The sequence below is a fragment of the Buceros rhinoceros genome, unplaced genomic scaffold (assembly GCF_000710305.1).
Source record: "Buceros rhinoceros silvestris isolate BGI_N320 unplaced genomic scaffold, ASM71030v1 scaffold2342, whole genome shotgun sequence".
Lineage (NCBI taxonomy): Eukaryota > Metazoa > Chordata > Aves > Bucerotiformes > Bucerotidae > Buceros > Buceros rhinoceros.
This window is the reverse complement of record NW_010396951.1, coordinates 55,953-68,126: the sequence shown is the minus strand read 5'-3', so window position 1 is coordinate 68,126 and position 12,174 is coordinate 55,953. Positions and strand designations below refer to the sequence as shown.

General features: G+C 46.4%; 1 protein-coding gene across 2 annotated transcripts in view; it reads right to left on the bottom strand.

Annotated features, from left to right (window-relative positions):
- The window catches only part of CRISPLD2 (cysteine-rich secretory protein LCCL domain containing 2), a 22,199-nt gene continuing 10,025 nt past the window's right edge, over window positions 1–12,174 (bottom strand). Inside the window, exons 5-14 of one of the 2 annotated variants that reach the window (XM_010146033.1) lie at window positions 11,934–12,040; window positions 10,200–10,343; window positions 9,296–9,356; window positions 8,603–8,669; window positions 7,546–7,676; window positions 7,356–7,399; window positions 6,385–6,457; window positions 5,647–5,722; window positions 2,164–2,297; window positions 1–155 (exon numbers count right to left, since the gene is read on the bottom strand). In XM_010146033.1, the coding sequence (XP_010144335.1) occupies window positions 101–155; window positions 2,164–2,297; window positions 5,647–5,722; window positions 6,385–6,457; window positions 7,356–7,399; window positions 7,546–7,676; window positions 8,603–8,669; window positions 9,296–9,356; window positions 10,200–10,343; window positions 11,934–12,040 (892 nt within the window). In that variant the 3' untranslated portion in view covers window positions 1–100. Of the gene's footprint in view, window positions 156–2,163; window positions 2,298–5,646; window positions 5,723–6,384; window positions 6,458–7,355; window positions 7,400–7,545; window positions 7,677–8,602; window positions 8,670–9,295; window positions 9,357–10,199; window positions 10,359–11,933; window positions 12,041–12,174 lie in introns of both variants that reach the window. The other variant, XM_010146032.1, reaches the window with a different exon arrangement.

The window sequence follows — 12,174 nt, the reverse complement described above, 5'->3', positions numbered from 1 at the left end:
AAGGAGGGTACGGTCAGAGCGGATGCCGTCAGAGGAGCCTTCCTGTCTCTGGAGATCAACTGAGCGTTCTCCCGAAGAAACCTGTGCCTTCCCTGGGAATTTACTGCTTCACAGCAAAAATTCGGAAAGCGTTTCCGTCTGAAGGATTTTTCAAGCTGGAGAAAAGAAAAAAAGAAAAAAAAAAATGTAATGAACCAAATGCAGGTGGCTGCAGGACCCAAAGTGCAATAAACCTACAGGCAACTCTGAATTCCTTTGGGGTGCGCTGCTTCAGTGCGCTAGCTCTGCGCTGATGTGGCCCTGCCAGGAGCAGGAGAAAGATAACGGATGAAAACAAAGGGGCGCAAATCCACGAGCTCGCCTTTGTTTTGTGTTTTCAATCCCGATCTACTGTGCCAAAGCCAACAAAAGGAGCAGCAACAGCCTCTCTTACAGTGCTAGCCTTTGTCCAAGGAACACTGTGCTCCCTGATGCAGAGAGTCAAGCATAAGGAGAAACATGTTTTCCTAAAAAACAGTTGTCAAATAGGCTGGCGGGTTCCCAGAGCCTGTCTGGCCCGTCTCCTGGTGCTGGCAGCAGGAGCAGCCAGATCAGCTCACATTAAATGACAATAAATATGGATATTCATTTCCAGCCTGCAGAGCTGTCCCCCGACTGGGAACTGCTGGGGGTAGCTGCATGCATGGCGGGCAAGGGCTTGTTTCTGTTCCCAGTCCTTATTTCCTCAGAGGAAAAGGCAAAATTCCGTATTTCCTCAAATTAAACATTCTGACAAAGGGTAAAAGTCCCAGTAAATCCTAAAGGCAACCTTTTCCCACACCTCTCTGGGTATTTATCTTTGCCAAAGCTTATTTCCAGTGTCCTAAAGGTAAGCTTTTCACCGTGATCTTCGAAAAGCTGTTTCACTGTCATGGAAGATCTCCCAGCACGAAGGTGCTCCTTATGGCTGAGGGTAAATAACACTTTAAAAATCTCCATGCTCATCCCTGCTGCGCGAACGTCTTCGGTTTCCCTCACCTCCTCGATCAGCACTGGGTGCTCATATTGGGTGTCGCTGCTAGTGCTAGAGTTTATTCTTAGCTAGGGCAGAGTTTGCCATCCAAGTAAAAAGTTGTCTGTTAGTATAAAAGAAAACTGAAAGCAAGACAGAGATAGAACAGAACTCACACGTACAGGAGGTTTGTCACCTAACTCCAATCTACTGAACTGTGAATCACAGAACTGCAAAATGCTGACCCTGATAGTTCTATACCAAATAAGCCCATATTTAATGCCTCAAGCTTTTCTATCTGAGTCTATTTTTGTTTTCTGAGATGCTCTACAGCATTCCGATACACCCACTGCTGGAATAAAAACAGCAAACCTGTTTGTATTTCTTATGATAATTATAAAAGAGGAACCACACGGAGCAGACAGCATCACGTTAGTAGTGACCAAAACATCCCATAATAGTGGGAAAAATCTATTTTTGCAAAGGTGGCTCTGAGAAATCAGTACCATGACACCTATAGCTGACATCACAGACTGAAACAGAAGTTTCAAAGTAGAAAGAACTGAACGAGCTGAGACTTGATCACTGCCGTCATGCAGAGACGCAGTTTTGGAAGCATCGATTTGCAATTGTTCACTGAAACCAGCAAGGCTGGCCCAAGGTACTGCATTAAAATTACAAGGGTGGCAAGTCCTTCAGGAACTTTCGATCACCTCTCAAGATATTTACTCACTCTTCTTCCAAAGAGAAGAGAGGAAATAAATTAACAAATACAAATCCACTCCGCACCCCCGAACTGAATAGAAATCCCAATTACAAGCCTCAAAGCATGACCCAGGCTGAAAGCTGCAGAAATACCTGTGCTTATCTCTTAATGTGCTGAACACACCCAGACCCACATATTATTTCGGACTTGGGCTGGCGTAACATAGAATAAAATGAGGCTTAAACAAGATTTCATACCTTTCACACCGATCTGAAAGCAGCTCCTCACTCGTGGAAGGTAAGAGCAGGACAACATGCTCCATTTGTTTGGGTCTCAAAATTCACAGTGACACTATTAAGTCACGTATTTCCAATCCACCAGCCTTTCTAGCTGATATCTGCTGACTGTGACATACAACTGAACACAGAGGCCAAGAAGAGGAAAGTAGGAAGGAAAAAAATCCCACCTCTCAGACTGGACTCCGTTCTTTAAGGAGCCAACATAACTTTTCTTCTTTTCCACAGGCATCACGTCCACAAAACCACCTCTTTCATCTGGAATGACTCCTGCGTGAACTGCAGTTTTGCAGATACTGGAGCTCTGAAAAATATTTCATTATTTTGACTTGCAAATTGTCTATAGTTATGTTATATCTGGAGATTTACCATCAAGGAAAACGGGGATGGGGGTGGGGAATGGCGGGGGGAAGTAACGAAGCTATGAAACAATTCTGTCCCTCTTACGGATGGACGAGGGATAAAAGATGTCATGGACCAGATCTTGCAGGTACGTCATAAGCCCTGGCTGTAGCAAGATCCACCAGCACCACAGAGGACAAGCAGCCTTTCCAGCACTCCCGTCTGCGGTGGAGCTGCGCCTGGGAGATTATCCAGGGCCGAAGCTGAATCAAGGACAGCTTTCCAGCCAGTGCCTCTTGGGTCTGCACCAGAGAAACCGCTGCGGTGAGACTCTTTGCTAGTGACCAGTCCCCTCAGCGAAGTTTATTCACCCAGTTGCTTTTTCTGAGCTAAGTTAACTGACCACCAATTATCCTTCTTTCTAGGAAAAACGGAATGTGGTGGCTTTTTTTTTTTTTAAACACCACCCATCGAGTGGTGTATTTTTTGGACAGGCATTACCCTGTAAAACAACACCGAACGCGGAGGGAGATTAACACGTCTGAAAAGACTAAAGCTCCTCTGTTGCACATCACGGCGTCACCCTGCTTCCCGAGATGTGCAGAGTCAGAAGAGCCGGAGGAACACACAACACTAATGAGTGGTGACTAAGCTCCCAAAGCATCCAGAAAAGAGAGCAAAGGCAGAGATGGCTTAGCCAGAGCAGGAGCTTGGCCATCAGCTCCCTAGAGGATTTGCATACAGCAAGCTGGAATAAGAAAAATGCAAAAATCAGCTTTGCACAGGGAACTGCAGCAGGTGAAAATCTGCACCCTGTAAACTCCCCAATCACTAAAAATCAAAGTACCACAAAGCCAGTGCCAAGGGCAGACGTTCCCGTCTCCTACGTACAACACGCGCCGTGCTGCTTCATTCCTGCAGCCATATATGGCAGGTTTGCCTTGTCCCCGATGTATTTATCACTTTGGATGGCCTATCTCTTGGCAGCGCTGGGAGCTCTGAGTGCCAATTTGGTAGTTTGCTTCTATATATGGTCAAGGGAGCAAGGGAACGCTGTGTGTTTGGAAGATACGCCGTGAACCCGCCCTAGTATGTGGTGGGAAATCTGTAAATCTAAAATTGGCTCATAAAATTTAACCGTCCTGAATCAATTTGCAACACTCTCCACTGGGAGACATCCTAAACAATGTTCTTTTCAAGGCATTCCTTGTTTTTTTTTTTTCTTCCCAGGACTTGCTGTTCTGCTGCTTACTCAAAGCTTTGACCAACAGGCTTTTTACCACCTTACTCCAGACCTCCTCTTATCACTCTGCAGGATTACAGCCCTCTTCTACCCCAGGCTGGGCTTTGCTTTGAGGACTTGATGGTGGAACTTTTGGAAGATGAGACATTACAAGAACAGGAACTTCCCCTCAAATTCAGAGGCATGGCAGCTGAGGTAGGTCACTATACAGACTAGCCAAGCGTCTTTGTCATCACAGCTTGGGCTATCAACTCCTTACCTGCCACAGCATTTAGCAAATCGCACCTTTGGAGAAGGTGTTAAAAGGCCAGAGGGCACCTTGCAGGGAGCACAGACTGGAAATGGAGCACAATGCTTCATTTTCTATTCTTGAACGTATTTAAGAAGACACAGCGGGAGCACAAGTCCCCCCAGGCCATGAAGGTGCCACTCTAGAGCCAAAGAGCCCTCTCAGAAGACTAACACTTGTCTCATCCCGTTATTGCCTGCTTTAAGTATTCCTCGGGTGCGGGCTGGGGGTAACTCACAGCATCTCCTCCTGGAGAGCATCCTGCACAGCCTGTGCTCCCCGGGGAAAAGCCTCTGCCCAAATTCTCCTGGCACATCATGCCTGTTTCTGTTTGTCAGCTTTCCAGGACGAACATTTTGCAGCATCAATCCCTCTCCCTTCGCAGCACGTTTCACAGCACCTCACACTTTCTTTTCCCAGGTTTGCTACTGATCTCACACCCCTGTAAAAACCTCAACACTTTCCCTATGACACTCTCGCAGTACAGCAGCCCAGAAAAAGGTTAACCGAACCCTCTAGGAAGTGGACAGATACTTTTTTTCTTCCTTCTGCTTTATTTTTCTCCCAAATCACAGCCCATACCCCCCTTTATGAAACAATACCCAGGAGGTACGGTAGGAAATGGAGCTTGCAATTCATTAAAGGACTCTAATCCTTTTGCGTCAGAACAAATCAGATAACAATGCCCAGGATGCTGGTCCTCACCTAATACCCTTGTAATCACAGGCCCCCTTCAGGGGGGTAATCTGAGGTAGTTTTGTCCTCAGTAAAAGAGAAAAAAGTATTTTCCATTTCCTGCAGGTGGGAACATGCACGAAGGCAGGTACCGCAGGGCGGCAGCTGCCTGATGGATTTGCATGTGAGCTAGTCCCAGCTCTACCTTTACAAAAATCAGTCTCACATAAAATAAAAAACAGGTTCTTATTTAAATCGCATTCAAAATTGCTTGCCCCAGATTTTTCTGCAGGCTGTTTTTATTCTGGAGTCCGTAAAGCTGTGACCATCACAGTGACCCCAAGATGGGGATCCACAATCTCCCGACTGCTTTCCACAGGCCATCAAAAAAAAGCACGTTCCTACAAGCTACACAGCAGCCAGGGAGCTGGCATTTCTAATCTCTGAAAGGCAATTAAGAAAAAAAGAGAAAAAGAAAGAAAAAAGAAAAAAAAAGACGCACCCACAAATGGAAAAATATTGCAATCCACTTTTTAGAGGCCTGATATTAAGAGATTTCCAAAAAATTACTCTTTGTCTAGTTTTAGCATCAAGCCTTTGCTCATCCCCACGAGCAGAGTTTAGAAAAACAAACCAACAAAACCAACTCGCGTGCTTCCTTTCCACACCCTGCGCTGTGTCCCGACTGCTCAGAAATTCTGTTCGGCTCCCAGAAAGAGGAGGAGAGGGGAGGGGAGCAAGGCCTGGTTTTGCCAACTCTAGAGCGTGATGGTCTGTCATAAAAGCCCTTTGATGCTCATCTGTACATCCCAAAACACTTGGCAAAGGCGGAGAAGTTCTACCATGACTTCCCCGCCATACCCCGCCGGTTAAGTGACCTGCCCAAGTCCATGCGAACGCGTCAGTGCTGGAGGGCGGAAGGGCTCCCCAAGCCCACCCACCCCAACCTGGGGCCGTAGCTGTTGGCGCTACTTCTTCCTCCACCCACACGTACCCCATCGCATGGAGAGTTTGACTGCCTTCCCCAAATCGCAGAGCACGACCCCAGCTCTGGGATATAGGCATCGTGATACAGGGGGGCATCAGGGGAAGGAGCATACTCACATCGGCGTAAACGTTTGTGCCAAACACCGGCGCCCAGTACGATGGCTCGTCTTTACAGTGAGCGGGACAATAAATCCTAGAAAACAAGTGACTCATATTTATTCGCTATACCAAGGCTCAACAGGAAAGCAAACTGCATTCTTGGGAGATTTCAAGTGCCTGCATCTGGTCTGCAGGTGGCAACAGTGAATTTTATTATCGGTTCCCCTCAGATGACATTTGGCAGTTACTGCAGAACGTAAGAGGTTTAGTCAGTAACAGAGGGATTGGTCTTTTACGACAGTTCAAAGGGGAGTACCTGTATTTCTGTGCAATGCTTGTGCCCCTCTGCCCCACCACAATTTACACAAAAGCACAAAACAGCTTTCTAGAAGAAAATTCTTCAATGCTTTCAGGTGGAGAGGAAAACGGCATCCCAGATCCAGCGAGTGCAGGAGAATTAAGCCGGAGCGCGAAGCTGCACACTCGCACGCAGGGCTGTATCGAAACGGGGTCACGTAGCCTGACTTACACGTTACTGAAGAGGTTCAAAAACTGAACATGAATTTATCGCGATGCCCAGAGAAGCACAGTGGCAAGAGGAAGCATGCCATTCCCAATCCCCTCCCTCCAGTTCATCTGGTAAAATCAGCTCCATTCCCACCAGCCCTCAGGTCTGGGGGCCGCAGCATCCCTCACTAAGCTGTCCCTCCTCGGAGCAGAGCAGCTTTCAGCTGGACAGAAGTGGGCTTGTGTTACCTTGGGCAATGGGTCGCCGGCTTTTTGAACTGGCACAGCTCAGCTACTGTGGTATAGCAATCCAGCGTCTGTGCTGCAGGGATAAATACAGGAAAGCAAGTTACTGCAGTTAACAGCTCAGGCTGCTGCGGAAAACACAAGTCACAGTCAGGGAACGCATCTGGTGAGAGCCGCGTCCAGCTGAGGGCACCCGAAGGAAAGCTGCTCGCTCCTTTCCCAGCAGCAGGCACCCAGGAGAAGAGGACCAGCTCTCTAGCAGAAATCTGCTGCCATACTACAGTGTGGCCTTAAAAAGGCCACAGCTTTCAGAGGAAAAGCAGCTGATCCGCAAGAAGGTGCATTTTTACTACAGCTCCAGATGTGGAGTCCAACTAACCTGACACCTATAGCTGTCCCTGAAAATAGCTCAAGTGCATCTAATCAAAACGATTGAGGAGGAGGAATTACTCAAAGTTATTCAGAAAGTGGGAATTGTTTAAATAGTAGAATTCCGCAGTATTTATTTATATACTTATTATAAATATGACCCACTGTTATAAACTAATGTTGTACATATTGTTGTACGTAATGTGTTTCATTACACTACCACATTATTATATATTAGGTACTTTTTTAATATACGGTGCTTGCTCTAGTCTGAGGCTTTTGTAAAGGATGGCTCATCTTCCATCCCTTTATTATCAACAGCTTGTGACACTGTTTGCACCTGAGTGTGATCCATCACCAGGAGCTGCTGCTGGAAATGACCACCTCTTTCTGTACCTTCCTCTTAGATCCCTACAGAGAAAGGAGGTGGCTGGTGGTGGAATTGCCCATGGTGGGTGATGGATCACCGCTCCAGGGTTTAGTTGTGGTACTGAACTATTTGACATGACCATTTAAAATAGAAAAGAACACTGTAAGGAGTCACGTTTTCAAGCATCCCACAAAACTCTAGCAACAGTGGTTTCTTCTCAATTTTTAAAACTTACTCGTAACTTTGGAAACCATGAACGCGTTTGAAGGCTTGCTTTTCCTGCAAAATAAGCAAAGAAAAACATTTATTAAAAAAATAGGGGTACTAGAACCGCTTGAATCATGTCTACAAAAGAGTAACAAAGATGACTGAACATCTGCTTTTATATTTAACACAAATATAAAGAATTTTCATGATGGTAGTACCTAAAAGACTCCACGCCGTTCCTGGTGGACTTCACAAAAGCCGGTGTCCTCCCCTTCCTCGTGATATCAACCAGCCCTCCTTTATTGTCCAGGATGCCGTAATGAATTGCAGCGCGACATATGCTCGATGACTGAGTAGAGCACAAAAACAAGTAGTAGGTGAAATAAATCTCAGTCACAGAGCAACGGTGACCAACCGCTGTGCGAAAAATGAAGGAGAAATTAAACCACCACCCCAATGGAAAATGAGCTGAGTACACTCCTTTGGAATCTGGTCGTTAAATCTTACTCTCCCAACGCAGCCTTATTCTTTTATTAGTATTGTTATTTTAAGCACTGCCTGGTTGAATGGCAAGCTTGTCTGAAGTAACAAACCCGCACATTTAGATACCATTTAGAAGAAAGGCAGCACCGGAAATTAACGACCGGTATGAAATATTTCCAGTTCGACAAAATAGTCAAACCCCAAATTATTTCTGCTGAAACCACTTGGAGGAGGCGGGTGTCTGCAATGACAGAAGCAGGACAAGGATGTATCATGGGCCACGCAGTCAGAATGGGGAGAGCACACGTGCTTGTACACAACAGCCCTTTTATCTTCCAGCTTTCTTCACCCCAAAAGCAGTTCTGATGGGAAGACCATGCTTAATTTATGAATTATTTTGCTAATTCAAGATCCAGTGAATCAGCCTCAAACATTGTTTAGTTACAACATTTAACAGTGTTTTTTATATAAAGTTTCTGCTCAGCATGACAGCTGCCCACACTAACGAAGAGATCTTTGTAAGAGCTGCCTATTGATCCCTGTCCCTCGCTTCCCAGGGGTTTCGTTACACATTAAAGGCATTCATAATAAAATCTCGTCTGGAATCACTTTGCCTTTCCAGACTGCTTCTGTTTTTTCATCACTAAGATGAGGAAAATACAGATAATCTGCATTAGCACTGTTTTACAGCACCTCAACTGGGGAATAGGAAAAGCCAAATTACACCAGAATTTCTGCTATTACCGCTAACGCTCCACAAATTACATCTATAAGCTATTAAAAGGTACTTACACTCTCATAATAAAATGTTCCAAAGATCTTTCCCTTACTGTACAAGCAGCCAGCTGGGCACAAATACCTAGTAAAGATACATATCTTTGAGGGTGGCGAAAAAACAATTCAAGAAAAACAGACTTTGACTCTGTTTCATTTCATAGTCATTCCATTCATTTCACGTAACTCGCCCATTTAAAAAACAAGATTGCAAAATAGCTACTTTTTAAAACAGTTCCTCCACTCTCCTTAAAAGCCCGACCAATATTTAGATTCTGTGGATTTGGTTTTTCTCCAAGTGATAAACTGTCCCGTTCTTTGCAGAAACCTTAACCAGAAGTTCTTGACTGGCTGGGAGGGGACAAGCCATGAATTATTGGTCTGGCTTGGACAGCGGTGGAATGCAGGAAAAAGGCTCAAAAATGACACTGCCAAAGTTTGTTAAATAATTTTGGACACCTGAAACTGTGGGTCATCAGGGCTGAATAAAATAAACCGAGTCACTTATGGCTTATTGCTAGGCTTTAAGTCTTATCGCTAGGCTTGGCTGAAGGCTTAGTATTAAGAGAAATTAAGTGTTTATTTTAAAACAAATCTATCTGGATAGTCACAAAAAATACACGGTATAGCCTATGCTATCTTTGCAAGGACTGGACCATCTTTAGACCACTTTTCTCCACTGTACTCCAAGAGGTGCCAACAAAACACTACCTGTTGCATGTTGAGCCTCTGCATTTGTCTCTCATCTTGGTTTCACAGGTAATGACTTGTGCTGGGGAGAAAAAATAAAATAAATATTTTAAAAAGGAAAGGGGCTGCCGCAGCCTGCTCTCATACGGAGATGAGCAACCATCATGTGTCTTTCCTGGGGGTCTCTGGCACAGCAAGATAAAATCTTATCACAGACCAACCAGCCTGGAGCAGTTCATGCCTCTTTAGCCCTTCACCTAAGACAGGTGTCTTTGGAAATATTAGCAAGGAAGAAACATCTGACAGTTGAAGGCTTTGATTTACAGCCTGAGGTTGGCAGTCAGAGCTCTCATTCTCCGTTTAATTACAGATTCTCGAGATGCTGGTAGATAAACTTGAAAAGGATGCGTTGACTTGCCTCACCTTGTTTTCACAATAAGTCTCTTTTAATTAACTGCGATTAGAAAACAACTGAGGAAGTACTACCAGCTCCACAAATGACTTCAGAAATCTTCCCAAGCAAGTAGTAAAGAGGAAGCAGACTAAAAAACCCAGAACAACTGCAAGGTGGGTAACTGCTGGGTGTGGAGTATTTTAAGCGGGAACTAAAGCCAGTATTTCCTAAACTGATTACTGATGGCAGGACCTTCGGTTCATTGATACCTCTTTGAGATGCCTTTAAAGAACAAAACTATTGCAGACTGATGTGCAGAAGGCACAAGTGGCTCTTGAAAGCTTTGCCCCCCCATTTCTGGCAGGCTTCTGCTGTAATCAACAGTGAATTTTTGCACAGATTACCTCCCCCTCCGCTCAAACATCCTCGCAGGTGGTTTTTTAACCTGAGCCTCCTCATCGGTTTCCACACCTTCTCTCACAGAGGTATTTCAAAACTTATAGGAGCTGAAAAAGAAAGAGGCTGTCTTACTCATGTAGGAGTCTGGGACGTTTTTCCTGGGCTTGATGGGTTTGCTGGGCTTGTTTTCCGGAGGGTAGAACTGCACTGGATTTTGCTCCGCGACCTGCGAGATCTCCACTTCATTAGTCTCATCCGGCTCAGTGATGACAGGATCTTCGTAACGGTAATCTGGTTAGAAGAGGGGATTAAAAATAATTACATTATGTTCACATTGACGGGGGAAGGCAGACTGGTTCCTGTTGGAGAGAGATGATTTGGTTTGACAAAGGTCTGATTTTAAATAGTTGGAAATTCAGAAATGCCGGATAAATGCAGCGCAGGGCTATTGCCAGGGCAGGTGCAACACAGAGGGGAGCGCTGCTCCTCTCCTGCTTCTCTGCTCATCAAATGGCATTTAAAGCGTCTTACAGTAGAGGTTTGAAATGATCCTCACTAATTAGAGAAAAAACTACTGATATTTCTTCTTCTATTTCCCTTACAGCCCTTTTGCTCAGGAGGAAAACACAATTTTGCTGAAGGGCACGTGCAAAAAAAGGGGCCCTAGGATTTGGGAAGGTGGCTGAAACCTTTTCTCCTCCCCTGTGGGTTTGCTTCTCCAACCCAACTCATGAGCATAGCTTCAGCCGTCCCTCCGGTAAGGCACGGGTCCTGCTACAGCATGATCCTGGCTGTAGCCTCTGCGGTGGGCTTACCCCTCGCTTCACCCCCACCGGAAAAGCAGCTGCCTGCTGCTGCAGCCAAGAAAAGGGATTCGGGAATCGGTGCCATCACAATTCGCTCGGCTTGGCTGGTCCTACCCAAAACGGTGCGCTGCTCTTGTCCTTCATGGTGAGGGGAAGGACAATGCGAGCAAAGGGATGATGGATGGTGGTTCTCTCTTGCTGTCCTACCAGGGCATCCCTCCCCTCTCCCCGCCACAGCCCACCTGCACCCTGGAGCCCTCCCCCCGAACACCACAGGCTAAAAGTGATGACTGCAACACTGCAGCAAAACACGCCTCTGCTTCGGGCGAGTCTCCAGGGAACCTGCCTGCTTCTAAGAGCCCAGTTCTCTGTGAAGCAGAACACATGGGAGGAGAAAAATGTCCTCAATGCATGATGCCAGAAAACCCCGTGTGCTGGGGGAGGGGGTGGGGTGTAGCACTGCTTCAGTGTTAGCTCTGGTTTCCACTTTTTTGACCTCTATTCCGAGAAACCTCCACAGGTCAGGAAAAACCATCCACGATCCCCTCCTCTCCTCCAAGAGCCACGAATTGCTGCATTCATTTTGCAGCCATGAAAACCAAAGTGGGGGGAGAGGGAAATGCTCGGTGTCCCTGGCCCCTACAGGAGTGGGGCAGGCAGCCAAGCTCTGCCCACCCACATCGTCTCTGGTAAGCACCGGAGAACATTCCCTTCTCAAACAAACCCTGCGAGGATGGGATTGCTCCTGCCAGCGCTCAAAATCCCGCCGGAGCTCCTGAGCCAAACCCATGGAAGCTCAGAGCAGCTTCCCCTCACCCGAGCGCTTGCTCTCAGTTTCATCGGAGAAAACACACTGACTCCAAGCTCCAGATTTTAAGCAGTTCAGGGCTTTTCAGCTGCAGCAGCAGCCTCTGCTTTACCACGTGGTCTGATGTCAAAATATTAAGGATGGCTAATTAAAAGGTGTATAAAGCTGTGGCGGTTTCTCATTAAAAGTTTCTAGGCACAAGCTTGCTCCAGCCTTTTCCCCAACCCAGGAGGGTGCCCCAAGCCCCCCAGCACATACCTTTGTAGCAGAGGTTGTTCTGGCAGCCTCCTCCATAGCTCGGTGGGCACTCAGAGCAGGGGCGGCCGGTCTTGTATGGGGCTTCTCCAATCCAGTTGCCCCTGCAAGCAGAGCAGCGATGCACACCCATCAGACACCCAAATACCCGTCCAAGCCCCCAAGACCGCCTGGCACTAAAAGAGTGCGGAAAATAGGTGTTTCTGCTGTGCTCCTCCTTGAATCGAGGGCTGTGCAT